The sequence below is a fragment of the Leptonychotes weddellii genome, chromosome 9, assembly GCF_054177405.1.
Source record: "Leptonychotes weddellii isolate Sample4059 chromosome 9, ASM5417740v2, whole genome shotgun sequence".
In the NCBI taxonomy this organism is placed as follows: Eukaryota; Metazoa; Chordata; class Mammalia; order Carnivora; family Phocidae; genus Leptonychotes; species Leptonychotes weddellii.
Genome location: NC_138377.1, coordinates 102,700,558 through 102,721,762, shown reverse-complemented (window position 1 = coordinate 102,721,762; position 21,205 = coordinate 102,700,558). Strand labels below are relative to the sequence as shown.

Below are 21,205 nucleotides of genomic sequence, written 5' to 3'. Positions count from 1 at the left end.
GGTACCTTCAAGACAGTTCCCTGGGATCTCCAGGAAGTCAGGGATTGTGCCCAGGCAGCCCGTTTCCATTCAGACGTCTGTAAATTTGGGAGAACGGGATCTTGGCATCCAACTCTCTCCTGCCCCCGCCGTGTAAAATCCAATTTTTAAGTTTCAGCTGTAATTGCCTGGAGCCGCTCTTAACGGCAATGTGTGATCCGCCAACCGCAGTTCTTGGCTCCTAAGGCACTAATGAAGTTCCCTCCCTTGCAGGGCACAGGCTCGCTTAAAAGGAAGAGTAACTGGCTGGGCCCTGGAGAGCAGGCAAAGAGCTCCCAGAGCGGAGGGTGCACGATCACAGCCCCACGCACCCAGAGAGTAACTTACATCAGTTAATTCCAGATGGGAAAGATCCAGATTCTCTGGATCTGAGTTGAAAGCAGTCTGCAGGCATATGGAAACCAAAGGCTCTACCCAAATGTCAGGACAACCCAGAATCAAACAGAAGGCTGGTCTTGCTGAGGACCCGCTGGTGGAATTCCCAGGACTGGAGCCCACGCTGGGTAAAGTGACCCCACTGGAAGAAAAGAACCTCCAGTTTTCTGGAGCCTTGCTCTGCCTACTCTGGAGTCTGGCTAGAGCAACCCTGAACTGGTCCCGCCATCTAGGCCCATATCCTTTGAGGCCCAGGTCGGCCACCCATGCAAGGGGAGCACTCGACAGCTACCCGAGCCTAGTGTACACCAGCTCTGCGACCACTCAGCCCCAGCTGCCTGCTTCTTCCTTTGGCTCTCCCCCACCCCCTGCCCCAAGAAGCCAGTGTGCTGTGCTCACAGCTAGGAGGGGCAGTCCCGCCAGATCCTCCCCAGCAAGCAGGCGTCCCTGCCTCCTGGGTTTTGCTGTAACCCTTCCTCCCGCGCTCAGACAGGCCAGAGGGAAGTTTGAGGCCCAGGCCAGTGTCGGTTTGCCTCTTCGACAACACAAAACTCGAGTCTGGCGACCACTGTATTGCAATATGCCTTAAATATTATCTGCAAATTCCCGAGTGATCGCTAGTGGAGAGGAGCAGAAACACTGGGCCAGAGACAGTGTCCACCGTACAGGGTTTAGAGCTCTAAAACCTGGTCTAAATTTAGAATCTACATGTTTGCATTTCCATCCGTTCTACTCTTAATAACGAGGCAGCTGCTGCTACCACTGCCAACGGCTGATTCTCCCCGCCTAAGCCAGGTGGCCTCTCTGCTACCGAAGTGTCAGCGTGTGAGCTTGTCGGCCTTCGCGAGAACCCTGTGAGTGTGTACTTTAAGGAACAGGCAAAAGGTATGTGAATTCTGCAGCAGATGATGCTGGATGCCGCACAAGGCCCTGCCTCCGTTCATACTGTCCGCACGGCTCTGAGATCTTCACTGAGCGGCGGTGGAGAGCCGGGTAAGCAAGCCCCTCAAACGTGCCCGAGCAGCTCAGGAAGGCTGTATGGAGACCGGCCACCAGGGGGCAATCTCACACAGCGGACCGGCAGCCCTCGGGCCGCGCTAGGCAAAGCGGAAGGCCTTCACTTTGTCTTCTGAGTTTTCTCAGGTCAGGGAGGGAATGAACAGGAAATACTGTCCAGGTCAGCAGGGATTAAGATCCCAGAGGGCACTGAACCCTGGGGTGGGGGGGCAAAACCAACCATGTCTGCAACCAAACCCTCCCCAGCACGTCAAGACGGGAGAGTCACTGAAAACACAAGCGCTCGTCTGTTTTTTAGTGTATATTAAAACAAATTTATTTACACAGTAACATGATGCCACAGAGAACACAGCAAAGTACCACAGCAAACCAAAGGGTGGCACCACCTGGTGACAGAGGGGACCTTACACTGGTAGATTTATACAACTCTAAAATATGTAGAGGGTTGAAGCTCCAGGAAAGAGCAAGAGAAGTAAGATTTTCAAATATAGGGTGTGGGCAGAGCCACGGGGAACTAAGGAGAGACTGGAATGAGGACTGCCATGATTCAAATAAGGAGAAGGATGACATCTTGCTTCTGCCCTGATCTCATGCCAAAATGCCCTGCGTATCAACAGAAAATCCCAACCCAGTGTGTTCACACGTAACTCTTTAAAAAAACTGGTAAGGGAAGGGATAACCAAGTAGTACTTGGAGCAAGTTTCCTGAAGTGGTGTGGTTTATCCTTCAGAAACACTACCCTGAAGCCATATAGGGCTGTTCAACATTCAAAGTATCAGGAGTGCAGACACACACATACTTTCCACACACTGTACGGGCAAAGTGGATTTTCCATAATACAATAATAATCGTAGCAAAATATATGACTCTATACTTCTGCTAGGTTAAAAAATTTCCGACCTCTTTTGATTCCCTGAAACTCTCTTAATTAAAAAAAAAAGCATGGGGGTGAGTGGGATGGGTAAAGGCGAGAAGCTGGAATAAGTCCAGAGGCTCTCTGGAGTCGGAAGCATGTGATGGGATGGTGGGAATGCAGGCCCCTGAAGCCCACTTAGGTGGGGAAGCTTCTAGCAGTGGCTGAGGCAAAAACGTGCTCCAATTTCAAACAGCCGCAGGGAGGGGATGGTTAACAGCTGTATAGCACCTTGTACATTCGGGGCACTTAGAGATACTAAATGATGGTGACGAGTGGTAACCACCTCTGTAGGAAGCTTTATAAAAACGATTCGAATTTGTTAAGAAATCTCCCAGGAGTTCTTTAAACAAACCTACTGAAACTACCACGTCTCTTGGAAAAAAACTGCCCAGCTTTCAGAATCACATGGATGCGATGTTCCCAAGCTGAAGTCATGGCAACAGCCATGGTCATGTCACGGGGAAAGGGACTGGTTCCTTCTCCTTAGATACTGGGGCCCACGGCTTTCATCATCACCATCATCTTCTTTTTCTTTTTTCCTAATAGACAACATGGACTTATTTAAAAGAAAAATAGGTGCTTTTTTGGGAGGATGGATTATTTTATCAGCCAAATCCCTTGACATGGAATGTATGTGAGTTCTCCTTCGATGGCATCTGTTGTAACTCAACCTCCTCACCTTGGAAGCATCAAGACAAAAAGGCTGGATTTCTTTGGTATCATCTCTATCTAGGATCTTGCATTGTAGCTCCCTGGCTTCCCTTATGGCATCTCTTTTTGGTCCACAGAATCCCTACTTTCGGCGCTGCCATGAGCATGGACAGCTGGCCTTCGGTGCACGCTTCCGCAAGGGCAGCACTTGGCTTTGTCTCGGCACAGCACTTTGGGCCTTTGAGAGTATGAGCTTCAATGAGGTAAAACTAATGATCCGGCTTCGTGGGTAGCCATCCTGTTCACTTGTTAGGCTGAACCAGAATTTTCAATCCTTATCAACTAGTGAGGGAAGTAAAAAACATGTCAGAGTTGGCCTGGGGAGCCAAGTCCCTCTCTCCCTCATCTTCAAGTATGTCTGTACTTTATTCATACATCTAGAATCATTTGGAATTACAGTGCAGTATCCTGAGTACATCCTGATTTCTGGAACTAGTCTGTATTTTTTTCAGATCACTGCCACTATAATCTAGGGAAAAATATTATATTTGCAGGTTACCAGCAAAACCAAGTCAGGTTACTTCCCAGCATTGAAGTGTTTTTAATTCAAATTTGGGAAGTTGAGTGCAATCCCTCCAGGCCTTCCTATTTAGTAGGCCCCAAATTTCATTTGCAATACTAGAAACTTTAAAATACAGTTTTCCTCCCAGAAATATCAGTACTATTTCTAGAGGTTTAAATCTCTTGGCTTACGAGTTTTCCATGTTAACAAACTTCTTCTGAGTCTGGAAGCAATACTGGCCCCCACTTACTGTGATGACAAAAGGCTACCCAGACTCTTAAAATCGTCACAAGCACGGTTTACTTTTAGCCCCCCGACGTCAGTGGTGTGGGGCTGGTGCCCCCTCTACACCTCACCCAGTTTATCCCCAGAGGGCAAACCTTGAAACTAACTGCTGTCCTCTTGGCCTCCAATTCTCACTTCGTCTAGGGGTTGGTAGGCCTCATTCATGATTCACTCAAGATTCTTTTGTGGACTCCGTAGGTTCAACTGCTCTTTCTCCCATCCTGCAGTTATTCTTCCTGAATTAGCTTCTGAGCATCACGTCAGTATACATTTACCAAAGGGGCTCTCCCTCAGGCTGGCATGGGAGAAGTCTCGTAGTCCTAGTCCTCTTTGTGGGACATCGGATTCTCTTCCTTCCAAGACTAGCTTGTCACTCTAACAAGGCACTCTGCTATATATACATTCAGGCTTGGTCTTGGTTCCTCCACCCATGTCCCTGTTTCTCTAGCACCGAAATGTGTCAGAGAGATTGTTCCTGCTCACGTGGCTTAAGGTAAAGTTCCAAAGGTGGCTTAATTGTTCAAACTCTCGATAAATGGAAGAATCTGTAGTATAGACTTCAACAGAAAAGAAAAAATTTCCAAATATTGAATTCAGTAACTTGATGTTACTTGAGAAAACTTAAAAGTGCTATCCTAGTCATAATGCAAAACTCAAATATATATATATCCATCTGTGTCTGAGGGTAGAGTTTCTTTCCAGTTGATGAATGAATTCAAAGTTCCTACTATAATTAAAATGGAACTGTAAAAAAATATTTGTGATAATATTAGATTGACTGAATTTCACTATTCTGGAAAAATATTCCAAGGACCATCTGATGTAGAGATACAGTTGTTTTGTCTATCCTGCTCTAACCTGTAACACCCTTTTCCCTCTCTACCTCACATTCCTCAGCCATCCCTCAGAGAAAAATTAATCTAGCCACCTGTCTCTGGGAAGCCTGAGGCCCTTTTCTGACTAGGTGGCATTCATCTTTTGCCCTTAACAAATCTGAATATAAAAACAGTACTAAACAAATCTGGTGCGAAGGAGGTGCTCGGTTTACCAGTGCTCTAAGATAACGGTAGTGGAGAGTGTCCATGCCCAGAATACTATAGAGTTAACCCGAAGAAGGCTGGATCCAAGTCAGACAGGAAAAAAAAAAAGAAAAAGGAAAGAAAGAAAAGAAAAAGGATACCTAGAGAACAAACAGAGGGACCAGAGAACATTCTTCATTAAATATGAAACCTCATTAAATAGTCAACATTCAAATTTACATGGGCAAGGCACCACGAGAATGACATTGAGAAAGTGTCTCAATCTGCGAACCATCTGGGGGAGGGCAGGGAGGACTGCTAAGGGAACGTGCTGGCTGACATGGTCAGTGGTCTGTGTGCTGCTACTTCAGTGTATAATTAGGCAAGGACTTATGTGCACATGGGCTATGCTAAGGTGAACTAAAGAGCAGTCCGCTAGGCGAGGTGCAGTCATACCACAGGACCCAGGCCTGGAGCGGACTGTGGCCATTCCTAGGGGCTGAGCGCTGCACTCTGGCTAGAGGAGGCAAGGCTCTCTGTGGGCCAATGAGCTCTCTTCCTTGGGAGTCCTGTACTGCTGGCCAGGAGGACAGGGACATCCTCCATCTGGAGCCTCACATGGCCTGTTTTCTTAAAAACAACAACAAAACACAAAGAAGATCACAATAAAATACATTCTTCTCCCTTCCTGATCCTCTTTGATTTAGGTGAATCATATGAAAAAGGCTGTTAAAAATGTTAAAAGTTTAGAAATTTCCAAAAGGCCACTAATGTGCTATCTAAGTAATACTGCACAGTCTTGGCTTTCAGAAGCTCTGCGCTGCTAGGGGAGGGGTCCCGGAGCCCCCTCGCCAACAAGATGCAGGGAACACGTCTCTCAACCGTGCCACAGGTTGTCCCCCTCAGAGGCCCGACCCCTGCTCCCAGCACGCACGTGCACACCCGCGTGTGCGCACACTCACACCGTCTGAGTGACTCTTGGGATTTCAAGGTTGAAGTAAACAGATACTCACAGTTTTCAATAAAACAAGCCCACACATGTCACCTCCCACCCCCGCCCCCTGGAAGGAACTCTCATCTCAGCGCAAATATGTATGTGCCAAGGGAAGAAGGGGAGGATTTCTGTAGAACTTGCTTCAGGTGAAATTGCAACATAAACACTGTAATATACAGCTAAAAAAATACATACAAAAATTGCACATATATTCATAGGAGAGGAGCATGGACCCCACGTGCGGTGCACGGCTCGCAGGCACCCACCTCAGCGATCAAAGTCCCTGTGAGCCGACCTCCGGAGCCACTACAGAGAGTCCTAAGGAGCAATGTGTCGGGGCCACCGGGAGGCAGCCTCCTCCGCCGAGCTCTGCATTCTGAGGAGGAGGCCGGCCGTCTACTCAGCAGCCTTCTCCCCTCTCCGGCCTCGGGCCGCCCTCCCAGCCAGCGGCCGTGCCTGCCCTCCGGCCAGCTCTCCGAGCTCAGCTGACCCGTGTCATTCACGGCTCAGGCCTACAGCGTCTGGGGGACTAGTTAACACTGGCTACTGAGAGGAGGGAGCTGGCCCATTACGGCTCAGGGGAAGGCTGGGATCCGGGCTCCGCCAGCCCTGGCCATCCACACCGCCAGCTCTGACAGTAATCAAAGGCCGCACCTTCAACCATCCCCCGGGGGGCCCCTAGGGAACTGCAAGTGTGGAAACTCATCTCCGGGTGTCCCGCCAGCTCTTTATCAGGTCCGCGGAGGCATTGGTGACACCACCTCGGGTCAGTTTGGGAAGGGGTCACAAGTGGCTGATAAACCCGAATTCATTGGCAAGTGGGGACAGAGTTGAGGTGAAGGAGAATCAGGCAGTGGCAGCAGAGGGGAGACTGGCAGGGCCACTCTCTGTGCAGTGCACCCACTTACCGAGGACAAGGAAAAATGCGTCCATGACCCAAGGGATGCAATCTCTCCTTGTCTTGACGATCTGCTGGAACAAAGAATAGAGTCCCCAGACACAAAACTGGCCTGATGCTAAGGAAGGCAGTTCTGCCTGGTAAGAGAGTCAGTGATTGATACTTTAAAGAAAAAACCAATCTGTTGTGAGAGCTTAGTGGATGATGGTAAGGACCGGTCAAATCTGTCTATTGCTAGTGAGAATAAATACTTGTGGTTAAAAAGATAGGTGATATTCAGAATTATGCAGGAGCTGGACACAGCTCACTGAGTTCATACCAAAAGAGCTGTGCCTTCCGGGATGGACATTTTCATTTTCTATCTGCATTTGGGGACAATTAGGGTGAAAGGTGTTTCGATGGAAGGCAACTGCACGACCGTACAGTGAAGACAGACCCAGCTTTGCACTCGGTGTGGAGCCATGGATAAGCCTTCAGAGAGGACTGGTTTTTCCTGGACAGGGATGGAAGGTTGGTCTCTCTTCTTTCCTTGAATTCTGTGGGAGCTCTGGGAAGGGGGAGTTCACAGGTGACTGGAAGGTGGAAATGAAAGAAAAGCCGCAAGCAGGACAGACTAGCGGTGTTGCAGGGTTTTCACAATACAGCCGAGGGAGTCTGGAGTGGCAAAAGCCAAATACTGAGCACAAAGCCAGTCCTCCAGGCTGACCCCACCCTCCCTGTCCAGGGACTTCTCGGCAAACTTGATCATGAGCAGTGTTCGCTTGATGTCTAGCCAGTTCTGGAGCAGGGCGCTCCGCTGCGCTGGGCTGGGAGAGACGGTCAGAGTCTGGAAGAGATCTTCCCGGGGGCCCCAGAGCAGACACTGGAGGATGCCTTTGGCATCTGAAATGAGGATCCGCTCAGAAGGGTTGGGATTGAGGAGGCAGCTGGCCAGCTGCTGCAGGCCCCGGGAATAGGGGGAGCGGAGTGGGATGCGAGGCAGGTCTGCTCGAGTGTATTCTTTCTCCTTCAGCTCTGGGTTCTCATCGAAGGGGTTGGGCAGGTGCAGCATCTCATAGATGAGGATGCCTGTCTGGAACTCATCACACTTTTTATACTGGGTGGCTGTTATGATCTCTGGAGCGAGGCGGGACTGGTCGCGGAGGATCTCGGGGTCCACCAGATGGCTCTTCTGCTTGGCCTGAGAGAAGTTGCTTACTATGAGCCTGGTGGAACAAGACGAGGTGGGGCTGGACTCTGCAGGCCCCAGGCCCTGGCTGGTTGCCCCCGGCTGGTAGTGGACGAGCAGCAGGTTCTCCAGACGAAGATCGCAGTGAGTGACATGGTAGGGTTTGAGGTGCTCCAGGCCAGAGCACAGCTGTAAGAGTAGCAGACACACCTGCCTCTCATACAGGTCTGGGCTTTTCCCATGCTGGCCCAGAGAGTCTCGCACAAAATCAGCCACGGTGAGATAGGGAACCTCTCTGGTGATGACCACCACGTGGCTTCTCTGCTTCCTGCTAATGCCCCCCTGGCTTGCTTTCTGGGATGACTCTGTTTCAGAGCAGGGCTCCGGGCTTTTCCCATCTGTTTCTCCTTTCACCTCTTCTTCAGCCTCTTCCATTTCATCCTCTTCCTCTTCAGGGGCATCGGGATCCTCCCAGGGAAGCAGACGATTAGGGACCTCAGCAAGGAAATGACCACAGTCCTGCTGGATGTTAAAATGGACAGCCAGGCTCTGCCGGACAGCCAAGCTGTGATAATACTGCTGAGATTCTTTAGCTTTGCTCTTACAGATCTGAAAGAAGAATGCAAATAACACAATATAAAATGCACACTTTCATAACCAGGCTTAGATGTGTAAAGGAAGATTAATTGTAAGGTGACTGGTTAGGAACAAACCATGTTGTAGTGAAGTCTTCAGAAAGGGTCTTGGTCGTCCTATGCCGAGTAACAGTAATAACGGCAGGAGCCATTTCTTGCGGCTGTCTACATGCTGTTTTACGTATATTATCTCTAGTCCTTACGCTAACCCTTCAAAGTAGGCTGAAGATTTAAGAATTACAAAAAAAAAGCGCCCAGGGCTACCAGCTTGCAAACCCAAGTCCGTCCAACACCAAAGCTTGCTTTTTCTACTATACCTTGTATGTCATCTAGAAAACAGAACCAAGAATAACTTTCTACCTATTTTCTGTAGAGGCTTACAGCCCAGACTTACACAACAGCTCTATAAAGTGGGCTAGGATACCTTATTTTATCACTGGTCAGGAGAGTAACAAATATTGGCCAGGTAAAGTGTGGGTTATTCCTAATTTTCAATGAGTGTCATTGTCACAACTCAGGCATGCACGGTTGACTGTCAAGGTAGAGAAAAAAGTTGGAGAGAATCACTGGTCTGACCTCATCAGAGCACCACCAACATTTCAATGGCAGGACTCTGAGTTTCATGCTTTCTCTTAATAGGCCTCTTTTAAAGGCCAATATTTAGGCAGTAAGGCCTTTCCAAAAGAATTTTATTATGTGGCTATGGATCATGCAAGAGTTTTTTGATCACAAACATTAGCCAAGAGTTCTATATACTGAAACGACTACTGTATTTCTAGTCGTCCAGGGTTAGAAAAAGTAAAAAAGCGAAAAAGTAAATAAAATCACCCCTAAATGGATTATGCTCATGATAGGATGCAGAGAAGCTGACCGTGGAAGACTCAGTGTCTAACACTTGTTCACAGATCCTAACAGCCCGGTCAGGACAGCTCCTCCACAAGCCTGTACCTGAGGAGCACATTCTCTATCCTCAGCAGGAATATGCTGCCGGATTTCACAGGGATCCAAGCCTCCCAGCGACAGGCACCCAGAAGTGTTCACACGGCCTGTTTGCTGCAGTCATACCGAAAGGAAACAAATTTTAAAAAGGATTTTCTAGCTACTTTTATTTTTAAAAATGTACATTTCTTGGGAAGGTGTTGATGAGTCTCCCAGTTCTGAGAAAGAACATGCTCTGATTTTCATTCAAATAGATATTAAGAAAAATATGAAATAGGTGATGGGGACTAAAGAGTACACTTCTCATGATGAAAAAAAAAAGCAAAAAACAAAAAGTGTCCCCCTCCCCCAGCCCAAAACCAGACCAAAGGTAAAGGAGTATCTGTGGGAGAGGAACATCCTCTTTCATTTACTGTATTTATACATATTTATTACACTTAGAGTCTTGACACCAGTGATCAATACCACAGAAATCTCTCTCTCGCTCTCTCCTCTCTTCAAATCTTATACCACCTAGTTCATCAGTTTGAGGGCACACTAAGCATTTCTTCTTTAACCAAACTTCTGGTCTTGAAACAGAGATAACCCCAGGCTGAGTTCAAGTTCAAACATATATCTTTCAGAAAATATTATCTTTGGAAAGCTCTCAAAGTCTCTGTGCACGCAGTATAATATATACTCCTATATGCTCATCAATCACAACATGAATTCTTTCTATACTGTACTGTTGGCAATATTTCATATTTATGTGTCAGCAGGTATTTAAAAATCCTATACTAGTCATCTTTTAGTTGTATAGGAGTTGGATCTAGGACATGGCACCATTAAACCCATTTCCAATTTTAATAATCTGCTCAATATCACATCACTGGCTGGAATGAAAGTTCAAAGGTCCCAACTCCTCAGTCTTTGAAAAGTCAGTCAAATACCACTGAGTTGAGTTGAATGAGACTGTAGCTAAACTCTAGCAGTCACTTTATAGAAAGGACACTCACCACGGACTTGGCAGGTTTGGGATTTAGTCTTGCCACTAACTGTGTAACCCTGGGCATCTCAGCTAATTTCTCTGGGTCTCAGTCTCTCTAAAAAGGGAGACAATATAGAAAAATCCTGAAACCTACTACTTCATAGGGCACTTGTGAGGATTAAATGAGATCAACTCTGTAGAGCCGATCTATAAATCTCAAAGCTAAGCAAATGTAACATTGCAAATGACTAAGACAATTAACAACCTGCAAATGTTAAAAGTGATGTCATATTATAGAATCTTCATGTTTTTTCAAACAGAAAAAGCAAAACAGAAAAATGCATCTTTCTTTTGAGTCCTGAGAGCCACCTGCCCCAGCAGTGAGGCTCTCTGACCATGGGTTTGGTGGAGGCAGCTGGAGAGGAAGAGCTAAAGTCCAATCCCCTGCAGGCCACAAGTCAGACTGGCAGTATGTTCTGGTCCAAGACAGGCCCAATCTAAGGCTGAGAGAGAGAGAGAGAGAAGTGTCTAACCGCTCTGTAGTTTCTACTATGCTAAGCTGCACTGAAAACAACTTGCCACTCTGTGGTTTGGCACTAGAAGGAGAGAAGGTATTCTAATTGTGACTCCTCCTCTCATCGTGTTATTCGGTGGTATCTGCCCACAAATAGACACACATACTTTCATAAGATTCCCCAGAGCTGTTTGAGCAGACAAGAACATGGACACTACAACAAGAATTTATGTTTAGTTTCACAGAACAACTTGAGATAAAGGTTCAAAGTGATTTACAAAGGAGAAATGATAAATTGTTCAACCATTCTGGATGCTCTGAAGGACAATGGCCTGCCTGGGTAGCCAGCCTGAGCAGGTGGCACTTCCTTATCTCTCCATCTTACAATATAGAGACAGGCTGAAGAATAATGGGCCACTCTAGTTTAAGAGGTAAAGGGAAAACGGAGAAGGTCTGGAAAGAGGGAAACAAAATACTAGGGCTTCTAATTGGTTCACAACCATGAAAATAGTTATAATCAAAATACAGACCTATGGAGATTTCCAGAATAGGATTTCTTGTATGATGAGTATCTCATAAATCTTTATTATGGAGCTTGTGATGATGTTAATTTAGGTAGGAGTATTATATGATTCTATGTACCACACAGTAGCAATTTTTCAAATATTAATAACTTGACTCCTTTAGTTTAAAAAAAGAAACTCAAAATGACCTGACTTCAGATGATAAATTTCTCATCCAAAAGTTATTTCAGAAAACAAGCCACTCTTTCCAGAACAAATGGACAGGGTTCCTCCTGCTGGTTGTTGATTTGACCTCTTTCTCTTACCCATATTTTCTCTACCAGAGAGCAAAGTGACTTCTTTTGGGCCTCCCATTTTCATTTATCTTTCTTGAAAGGAATTTACATTCCTTCCCTAAAAGGGCAGCTGGCTTGAACTGCAGGAATTTCCAAAGAGATTCCACTCCCTAAGAAGAATGATTTCCACAGGACTTCTAAGCTTCCCCAAATTTTGAAATAGGAACAAAACACGAGCTGGATCTTCATGTAAGATTCTCTTTTTTAATGGGAGAAAAATGATCTCATAGTCATTCTGACTACATACGGAGAAACCTATTTAACCTGCCCGATTCTCTGAAAGGGAAGAAAAGCTCTGTGAGAGACTGAGCCAAGGTGACACCCTCCAGGAGTCGTTTCCACGTAAGCTGCAGCAAGAGAACAAAACCAGGCTGGGGAAGGTTGAATCTTGTATGATCTGCCATAGGTCCTCTTTCTGGACAAGTTACTGGTTCTGTGAAGGTGGCAATGCCAAATTCATGCAACAGGAGCGCTTTCTGTGAAGAGCACAAACAGGAAGAGATGCGCATGCTGGGCACAGTGACCCTGGCGTGCTTGCCCGCTCAGATGGCCCCCCTCCCCGAGCTGCTTCTCCAGAGGAAGCCAGAAGCCCATCAAAAGGGACAGCCAGCCAGGGGTAGTTACACACCCACCAACATGGATAAAACATTGCCACAAAAACAGGAGCCTGCGAGGAAACGGAGTTGTCTGAGTTAATAAGGATGAGGGAGGACAGAGAAGGAAAAGGAAAACTATTCATTTGCAGCAATTGAGCATTCAAACAAGTATCTGATGGCTCCTTAGCACCTTCCATCTGTGAAAAATCCTGAAGTGATCCAGCCAGAGCCCCATAAAGTGGGTTGGGGAGCCCTTTAGCCACCGATCAGTCACCTGTTCGAAAATGGAAAAAAAAAAAAAAAAAAAATGCTTCCAGAGCCAGAGCCCTCTCCTGAGGCCTTCTCGAGACCCAGGTCAAAGCGCACAATGCTTACACAACCTGATCTTAGTGGGGAAACAACCTGATAATTGTTCCTCACACACAACCTGAAAAGTTTAATTCCAAACATTCCCTTCAGTACAGGGGTTCATTTTCTGTGTTGCCCATGGCAACTGCTCTGCATATCTTTGAGTCAAATCTGCCATTATAAAGCATTTATGTTTATAATAATCATCATCTCAACCTAGACAGCTAACTTTAAAAAGCAGAATGTGGGGAGCTTTGACTGTAAATCCCCATTAAAAGCAGCTGGGAAGAAGACAACAGCCTATGCGTCTAATACTAGCGGCCCTTCCAGAATGCCCATACGCCTGGAGCCTGTAAAGAGGATGCCCATACATCTTGCTGTCCTTTCAACACTGGGGAGTGGGACAGATATTCAGGTTAAGGCAACACAGCGGGGAGGCAGGGGGAGAAGGTGGACATCTGGCACCACAGTAGGGAAGTGGCTGTGGAATAAATCAGTTGTCAAACAGAGTGGTATTACCCATTCTCCTTTATTTGACTCTTTCTCCCACAGGCTCCTTGAAATGCTAGCGTTTGTTGGGGGAAGTCTGCTCTTGTCCTCTTTTCTCATGGACACACTCCCTTCAGCAAGCTCATGGCTTCGATCATCATAATGTATTATGGACTTCCACATTTGTAACCCAGACTTGCCTTAGAGCTTTAGATTCATCTCTACAATGGCCTACTTGAACCCCCCCTACCCCATATGTCCTATCCCATAGACCCTTAAACTCAACATAACCAAACCCAAACTCTTCTTCCCACCAAAACCCCTGTTCTTCCAGTGCTCCCTCTTCTTGGTGAATGGCGCCATTATCTGTCCCAACATCTGTCTAAGAAATCAAATTCATTCTGGATTTCTCCTCCATCTTCACTCCCTACATCTAATCAATCACCAATTTTAATCGATTCTGTTCCCAAATAACTTTTAAATTATCCTCCTGTCTCCATCATCTATTGCTACCATTATCACAGGCATGGAGTACTACAAAAGATTTCCAACTGATTTCCCTGCCTCTCATGTGACTCCCCTCAAACACCAGAGCCACCTTTCAAAAAAACTGGATACTGCCTGCCTAATATTTAAACTTCCTAGTGGCTCCCACCATCTTCACAGGAGAAAGGCCTGGCCTGGCCTCCCTTTCCAGTCTTATTTCTCATGTTTCTTTCACTTTTGCCATACTGAACTACCAGCAGCCAGCCCCCCGGCTTCCACCCACCAGGTGTGCTCTCTGATCGGGGCCTCTCTTCACCCCTCATCTGCCTGAGGGATTTCTAGTTACTCTTTCAAAGCCATTATCATGTGTCAGTTCTGTCAAAGACAGAAAGCACTGAATACCCTAAACCTCCTTTCTGTGTTTCTTGTATACATCTCTGTTATTACAGACAGCACACTTTTTGGGTCTGAAGACCAGATATTTGTATCAGCAGGGCCTAACACAGAGCAAGGCACATTGTGCAATACGTCTATACAACATACTGAGAAAGGCTACATTTGATCTGGTGTAGCCACAGCGTTATTTACTCAGAGCAGCTAGACTATGTGAACAGCTTTTATGAAACAGATGGAAGTTGGCACGGTGATGGGGAGGGGGCAATGGCAGACTAATCTGAGAAATGAACACTCATGACCTGACGACGCAAATGAGTAAAATCTGAACGATGAGGGCTGTCCGCTGAGTCTAGGCTGCCCTAGAGGCTTGGTGGTTTTGCACTGCACAAACCTACACAAAATGACAATGTTCTTCAACATTCCATTCAATTTCCTCTCCTTTTCCCCAAAGAAAACAATAATTACAAAATACAGGACTCTTCAAAAATATTCCACATTTGTCTTTTATTCTTCCATTGATGGGCTCAGTCAGCCTAGTACACCTTCAGTCTACTTCCACTTTATCAGCAGGAAACCTCACTTCCATCTCACATTACACATTTTACAGTGCCTCAGTGAACCTTAAGTGAGATGGATATTGTAGGGAATGAATTGTAGAGGGCCAAAAGTGAGAAACACTGAAGATCACATACACCATCCATCTGCACCATTTTGTCACATTACACAAAAGCACATCTGCAAATGGGAGAAAGCATAGAATGAAAACCCGCAAATGTGAAACAGATATCCAGTACAACCTTGGTACAACCTTGCTCTAATAATACAGGCTGATCACTCCTTGACCTCAATTCCTTGATCGACCTAGGAGTATTGCTTTGCTTGCTGCTACAGAGCCAAGACCCACACACACTCAATGCTGTTACAAATATATTAAAAATGGATTAAGTATTTAATATATAAATGCCATCTGGGTCCCAAGTACTCAGAACTCCATGCTACAGGAATCTGCTATGAGCTCTGTCAGGTAGGCCAGATAATTTATAGCTTGAATTGCTGCAAAAATGTTCACATGCCCAAGAAACCCATTTTGGAGTCTAGAGAGAAATTCAAAAAGGCAACTGTATAAGATTTTACTATTTCATTTGTAGCTTGTACCCACTAAATCTTTTCATGCTCTCACTCAGCATGTGGATCAAAAGAAAATCACTTGTGTTTCTGAGCTAGTAATTGGGGTTGACAGAATGACACCCAGGATGTTCACATTAGAGAAACTGAGGTACAGCACAGTTCAATAACCATCTCAGACACAGATTAGGAGTTCAATTAATTTGAATCCTAATTTATAATTCCCAACTGTTTTCTCACCTTATTCACGAGAGCCATGGCTTCCTTTTCCCACTAGACTATTCATTTTGATTCCAGATTTACGTGAGTACCCAAACCCCTTCCTTCCTAAACCAATTCCCAGTTGACACTCTTAGGAACTTCCGTCTGCATTCAGCCCTGAAATGAAGTGGACACTGACCTATGATGGCTACGAGTATGTACAGTTGGGTGCTGACCAATGGCTGTCTGTGAAGTTTCAATATTGGAACATACTTGTACTGAATTATGAAAGTGGAAGTGGTTTTCCCTCTATAGTTTTTTCCTTATTACTAAGCCAGTAATTAATTGCCTGTGTTGATAGTCTGAACTAGTTGTAAACTCCTACCAATCAGTTATTCCTGTTAATGCTTTTTCATTTAGTGTCTTGCTTTCTCAGCATCCACCCAGATGAGATAAACAAAGACTCTGGAGTCAAATACAATAAAAGATGGTGGTGTCCACAGTTCACCTCTACTTACTACAAGCTTTTAACAAGATACTTCCATAGGTGGAAGAAGGAAACAGCCCACTGTTCTAACAGGGAAGTGCACATCTTCACCAAGCTCTGTGAACTCTTTCCTTGAGAACAAAGACCTGGACTCCTTCAAAAAGAGAAGATATGTACTACCCCAAATTTGGAACTCTTGAAAAAGTAAGGCAGAAATTTCTACTTTTTGCTTATGTGAGATTTTTATAATCTTCCCCACAGTAATTTCATCCAAATTTCTTATGTGGTCTCACATAGCAACATTTATTATAAAATGATCTCATAAAAGCAGTGATAAAGAATGTCCCATTGAGACTGAGCCATAACTTTACCAACTGGCCACTCTGCTTATCGGCAAACGTCATTTGTCCATTCAGGGACAAGACTGAGGCACGGCAGGGCCAGTCCACTACTCAGGTATGAGATAATAGGACAGGTTCCATGTAGGAGGCAAGAGGCAGCCCATCATGAAGCTGGTGACCCTTTGCAAAAGTAATTATTCTTCTCTGGCCTCAGTTTCCTCCTGTGTATGATGATGAATGATGAATGCTGGCCCTTCTAAAGTTGTCTTGAGTCTACTTTGGGGTTTATGTGTTTGGTCAGTGGCTACCCAGATTCTTTGAAAGGAGGAAAAAGCAAGGTAGATTTTATTTAGAACAGGGAAGTTTCAAGTGCATGCTTAAATCTGTGTTAAGTTTTATTTAGAGAGCAGGGAAGTTAAGGGCTGGAGGCCAGCCAATATGCAGCCCACAGAGACAGGTTTGATCTGCTGGGTGGTGGCTCCCCAAGTGATGATGAGGGGATAAAAGGAGACATGAATGAGACAGAAATAGAAGTTGAAGATTAAATATTGTCTGGGCATCAATTTGGCCTTTCCTTCACCAAAACACTTACAAAAGTAGGCTGTGCTCACTGCCTCCACAGCCTTCCTGTTCCATATACTCTCTAACTGGCTGCAGCTGGTATCTGCTCCCATTATTACCAAGATTGCATTTTCTTGAGGTTTACTAAAGATTGAACTCCTGCCTTTTCCTTATTCTGTTCAAGCTTTCTGCAATCCTGCACTCTCTGATCTGTGGGTCCTTGCCCTCTGCTATGTCTTTTCCAATGTTCCTGCTTTGGGTCACTTAGATGGGTAGGCCTTTTCCTGATTTTGTAGACTCTCCACTATAATCACATACATTTCCAGTTTGAACTAAATCAAGTCTATGAGAAGATTGGGTAACCATATTTCTAGTCTTGATCTCCCTTTTGAGTACCAAACCTACATTTTTATCTGGCTATGGGTTTCTCTAGAATTGGCTATCCTATGGGCATGCTCCACAGAAAGCTCATCTTTCTGGCTTTTCTGATTCATATTTCATTTAATGGCATCACCATCCTCCTGGGGTGGTCTCTCATCCTATATCCAGCCTCTCACCAGACATGGTCTACCACCTGTTTCAGCTCTTTTACCACTTGCCCCTTCTTTCCCACTGTTCAGGGGCTCAATATTATTTACCTGGACTACTGCAATAGCATCATGACTGGTTTCCCTTCTGGACCCTTCCGGAATCATTTCACCACAGTGTTTTTCCAAAATCATTGATCTTATGTTATCCCTCTCTTTAAAAATCCTTAGTCGTTTCCCATAAAACACAAACTAAAGTCTAACTTCCTGAATTCATCATTCAAAGCTCTAAATGTGGTCCCAGATCTTTCCATAGCCAAATTTTTCAGTATTCTCTCCATGCACTGCCTTCACCACTAACAGTGTGAAGTCCTGAGATAGTGTTAACAATGACTTCTTTCATTGTTTAGTTGTCATTCATCTTTACATTTCCACAATACCACTCTGAACCTTCATTATAATCTGTCTTGTTTAAGATTTATTTATGCCTTTGTCTCCCCCACCCCCCCACTGGAATATAAGCTCCCCTTGAGGGTGAGGTTTTGTCTTATTCACATGTATTTCTGTAAACCCACAGAAGGTCAAGAAATATTTACTGAATGCCTATTACGTACATGGTACTATTCTGGATAGTATATACTGCTATCTGATGCTAAATATATTAGATTAACAATGTAACAAGGATATAAGCATTAATAAACTATGGTCCCTGACACTGGGAAGCTCAAGTGTCACAGAGGGGAGGGGAGGCATGTGATTTTAATTGTATAATAGTACTGTTGTAGAATCGTACAACTGTAGCATGATAGTGCAGTGATAGAGAAATCCACTAAGTACAGAATGGGTACCCAGAGAGGAGCTGTCAACATGTTCTCAGAACATCAGAGAAGAAAATTCACAGAGCTGGATTCTTTAAGAAAACAGGAGCCCTCTAGGTACATGAGAAGAGAGTGGAGGAATAAATAGGTACCATTTACTGAATGTTTTCTTTGTGCCAAATGATGCTCTGAGCACTATATACATCACTATGTACATATTGACTCCTGTGATTTTTCACAATGGCTTTGAGAAGAATGGTGGATTTTCTCCATTTTACAGATAAAGATACTGGGCTTAGAAAGGTGTAGGAACCACCCGGGGTGCTTGCTAACAATGCAGTTTCCCAGGCCTCACTGACTCTGATTCTGTAGGTATGGGATGCGGCAGAGGAAGGTACATACCTAATGAGGACCCCTCCTCAGGTGATACTGAAATAGGTCACCTGTACATGGCAGTGCTCTTCCCAGAAGTGCAGTCCAGAGAGAAGAACCAGTGTGTGCAAGGCTGGGTAGCATGAAATAGGAGCTATTTATAATTTGTGCTAGAGGATGAAACTATAGGGATCAATAACTAAGGATACCTGCCCTCAAGAAGCTCAGTGTCAAATGATCTAAAATCTCCAATTCATTGTTTTTTTAACTGAAAAAACAGTCAAAATCACCTATAATTACTACTACTCTAACATAGGCATTAATTGCATATTACCATTTTGTAGGTGAATTTTTTAAAAAGTTATGATCATACTATTTGGTATTCTGCTATTTTCATGTGATATTTTACAAAAAAATGTTTTCCACAATTTTATATGGTCTTCATAATTACTATTTAATGGCCACAAACATTCCATTGGACATTACCAAAATCTATTAAATTTTTCCTTAATATCAGACACTCAAGTTTGTTACCAATTTTTGGCAGTGCTAAAATTCTTGAGGATGTTAGCATTTAGTAGTTTTCTCTCATAATTTTTTTTTTTTAAAGATTTTATTTATTTATTTGAGAGAGAGAGAATGAGAGAGAGCACATGAGAGGGGGGAGGGTCAGAGGGAGAAGCAGACTCCCTGCCAAGCAGGGAGCCCGATGCGGGACTCGATCCAGGGACTCCAGGATCATGACCTGAGCCGAAGGCAGTCGCTTAACCAACTGAGCCACCCAGGCGCCCTTCTCTCATAATTTTAAGGAAAAACGTTTACATCTTTGAAGTAATGAGAAAGAAAGCATGTAAGTGCAGAACCTATCTAAATACACTCAGACCAGTACCTAATATTAAAGAATAATGAGTGATCTAAAAAAATGTTGAGCAGTAATTTTCCATTATTGGAAAGGAGTTTCACCACATAAACACATGTGCATTATAACAATCTTATTATGAGGTAGGTAGAGAAATTAGTATCCATTCATGTGAAAACCAAGAGAGATTACATGGCTTACTTGGGGATACACAGAGATTGATTCAGAATTTGGACCCATGTCAGCTTACTCCAAATCAACTCTTCTTTATTATGTGTTGTGATGTCTTTTAGTTTAAGACCAATACAACTACTAAAGCTATTCACATTGAATGAAAACCAGAATAAAGCTATGGACTGAATTGTGTCCTCCCTACATTTATATGTTGAAGTCCTAACCCCTAATGTGCTGTACTCTTTCCCTCGCTCTCACCTCCGTGCCCCCCCCCACCCCCCCGCATTAGACGCAGCAAGAAGGCAGCTGTCTACAAGCCAGGAGGAGAGTCCTCCAGTCTCCAGAACTGGGAGAAAAGACATTTCTGCTGTCTAGCCATCTGGTCAGTCCACGGTGTTTTGTTATGGCAGCCTGAACTGACTAAGATTTGGTCCTGAGAAGTGGAGTACTACTGTAACAAATACCCACAAATGTAGAAGCAGCTTTGGAATTGGGTAGAAGCTGGAAGAGTTTTGAGATTCATGACAGAAAAAGCTTAGATAATCATGAACAGACTATTGCGAAATATGAACATTACGGGTGATTCTGGTGACGAATCAGACAGAAATGAGGAACATGTTATTAGAAACTGGAGAAATGATAAAAAACAAATGACAAAGAACTTGGCTAAACTGTTCTAGTATTTTATGGAAGGCAGAACTTGCTAGCAATGAAATTGTATATTTGGCAGAGAGATTTCTAAGCAAAGTGGTGAAGGAGCAGCTTGTTTCTTTCTAACTGCTTATAGTATAAATGCAAAAGGGGAGAGAGAAATTGAAGAAGGAATTGTTAAGCAAAAAGGAACCAAGACTTGAAGATCTGGAAAATTCTCAGCCTATCCATACTGCAATAAACAAGAAAGCTAGTTCTAAAAAGAATACTAAAGGCGTGGTTGAACAACCATTTGTCTAAAGAGATCAGGGGTGTGACTCATGGACTTAATCAGTCATCTCAGGAGAAGCCAGAAATAGAAAGAGGATTCTCCCAGCAAAGACACTGCCAGTTTGAGCTAAAGAGAAAGCAGGATGGAATGAAGGAAAGCTGTTGGCCTTTTTGGATTCTACAGGACTGGTCCACAGAGCTATGCAGCTGTGCAAGGGCACTATTCTTTAAGGAAAGGGAAGAATGACCCTGAAGGTATTTCAGAGATAGTCAGGGCTAATTACTCCCATCACAAACCTAAGAGACAAGGCTGTTTCCTCCTGGGTTTCAAAGGGTAGGCCTGTCTCTCCAGATTTGGAAAGCCAGGATGACCAGTACCTCAGTGGTAGGCTACCCTAGCAGAGAGTCATGTGGATGGCGCCTCACAGAGGGCAGTGTGGGTGGGGCTCTTACCAAGAGCCAAAGGAGCAGGGTGTTTTGCAGAGCCATGGGAGCGATGCTGCCACCCCAGTGGGCCTGGAGCGTACAGTGCTGAATCAAAGAGGATTATTTGTGAGCCTTCATATCTAATGGAATTTGCCTTGCTAGGTTTTGAACTTGCTTGGGATCCATCACCACTTCTTTCCTTCTGAATTCTCCCTTTTAGAATGGGATTGTCTATCCTAC

General features: G+C 44.7%; 1 protein-coding gene across 2 annotated transcripts in view; it reads right to left on the bottom strand.

The window, feature by feature from the left end:
- Positions 1-1,721: 1,721 nt before the first annotated feature.
- The window catches only part of PEAK1 (pseudopodium enriched atypical kinase 1), a 209,313-nt gene continuing 189,829 nt past the window's right edge, over positions 1,722-21,205 (bottom strand). For both annotated transcript variants that reach the window (XM_081829595.1, XM_081829596.1), the window contains one exon: positions 1,722-8,533. In XM_081829595.1, coding sequence (XP_081685721.1) covers positions 7,370-8,533 — 1,164 coding nt within the window. In that variant the 3' untranslated portion in view covers positions 1,722-7,369. The remainder of the gene's footprint in view (positions 8,534-21,205) is intronic.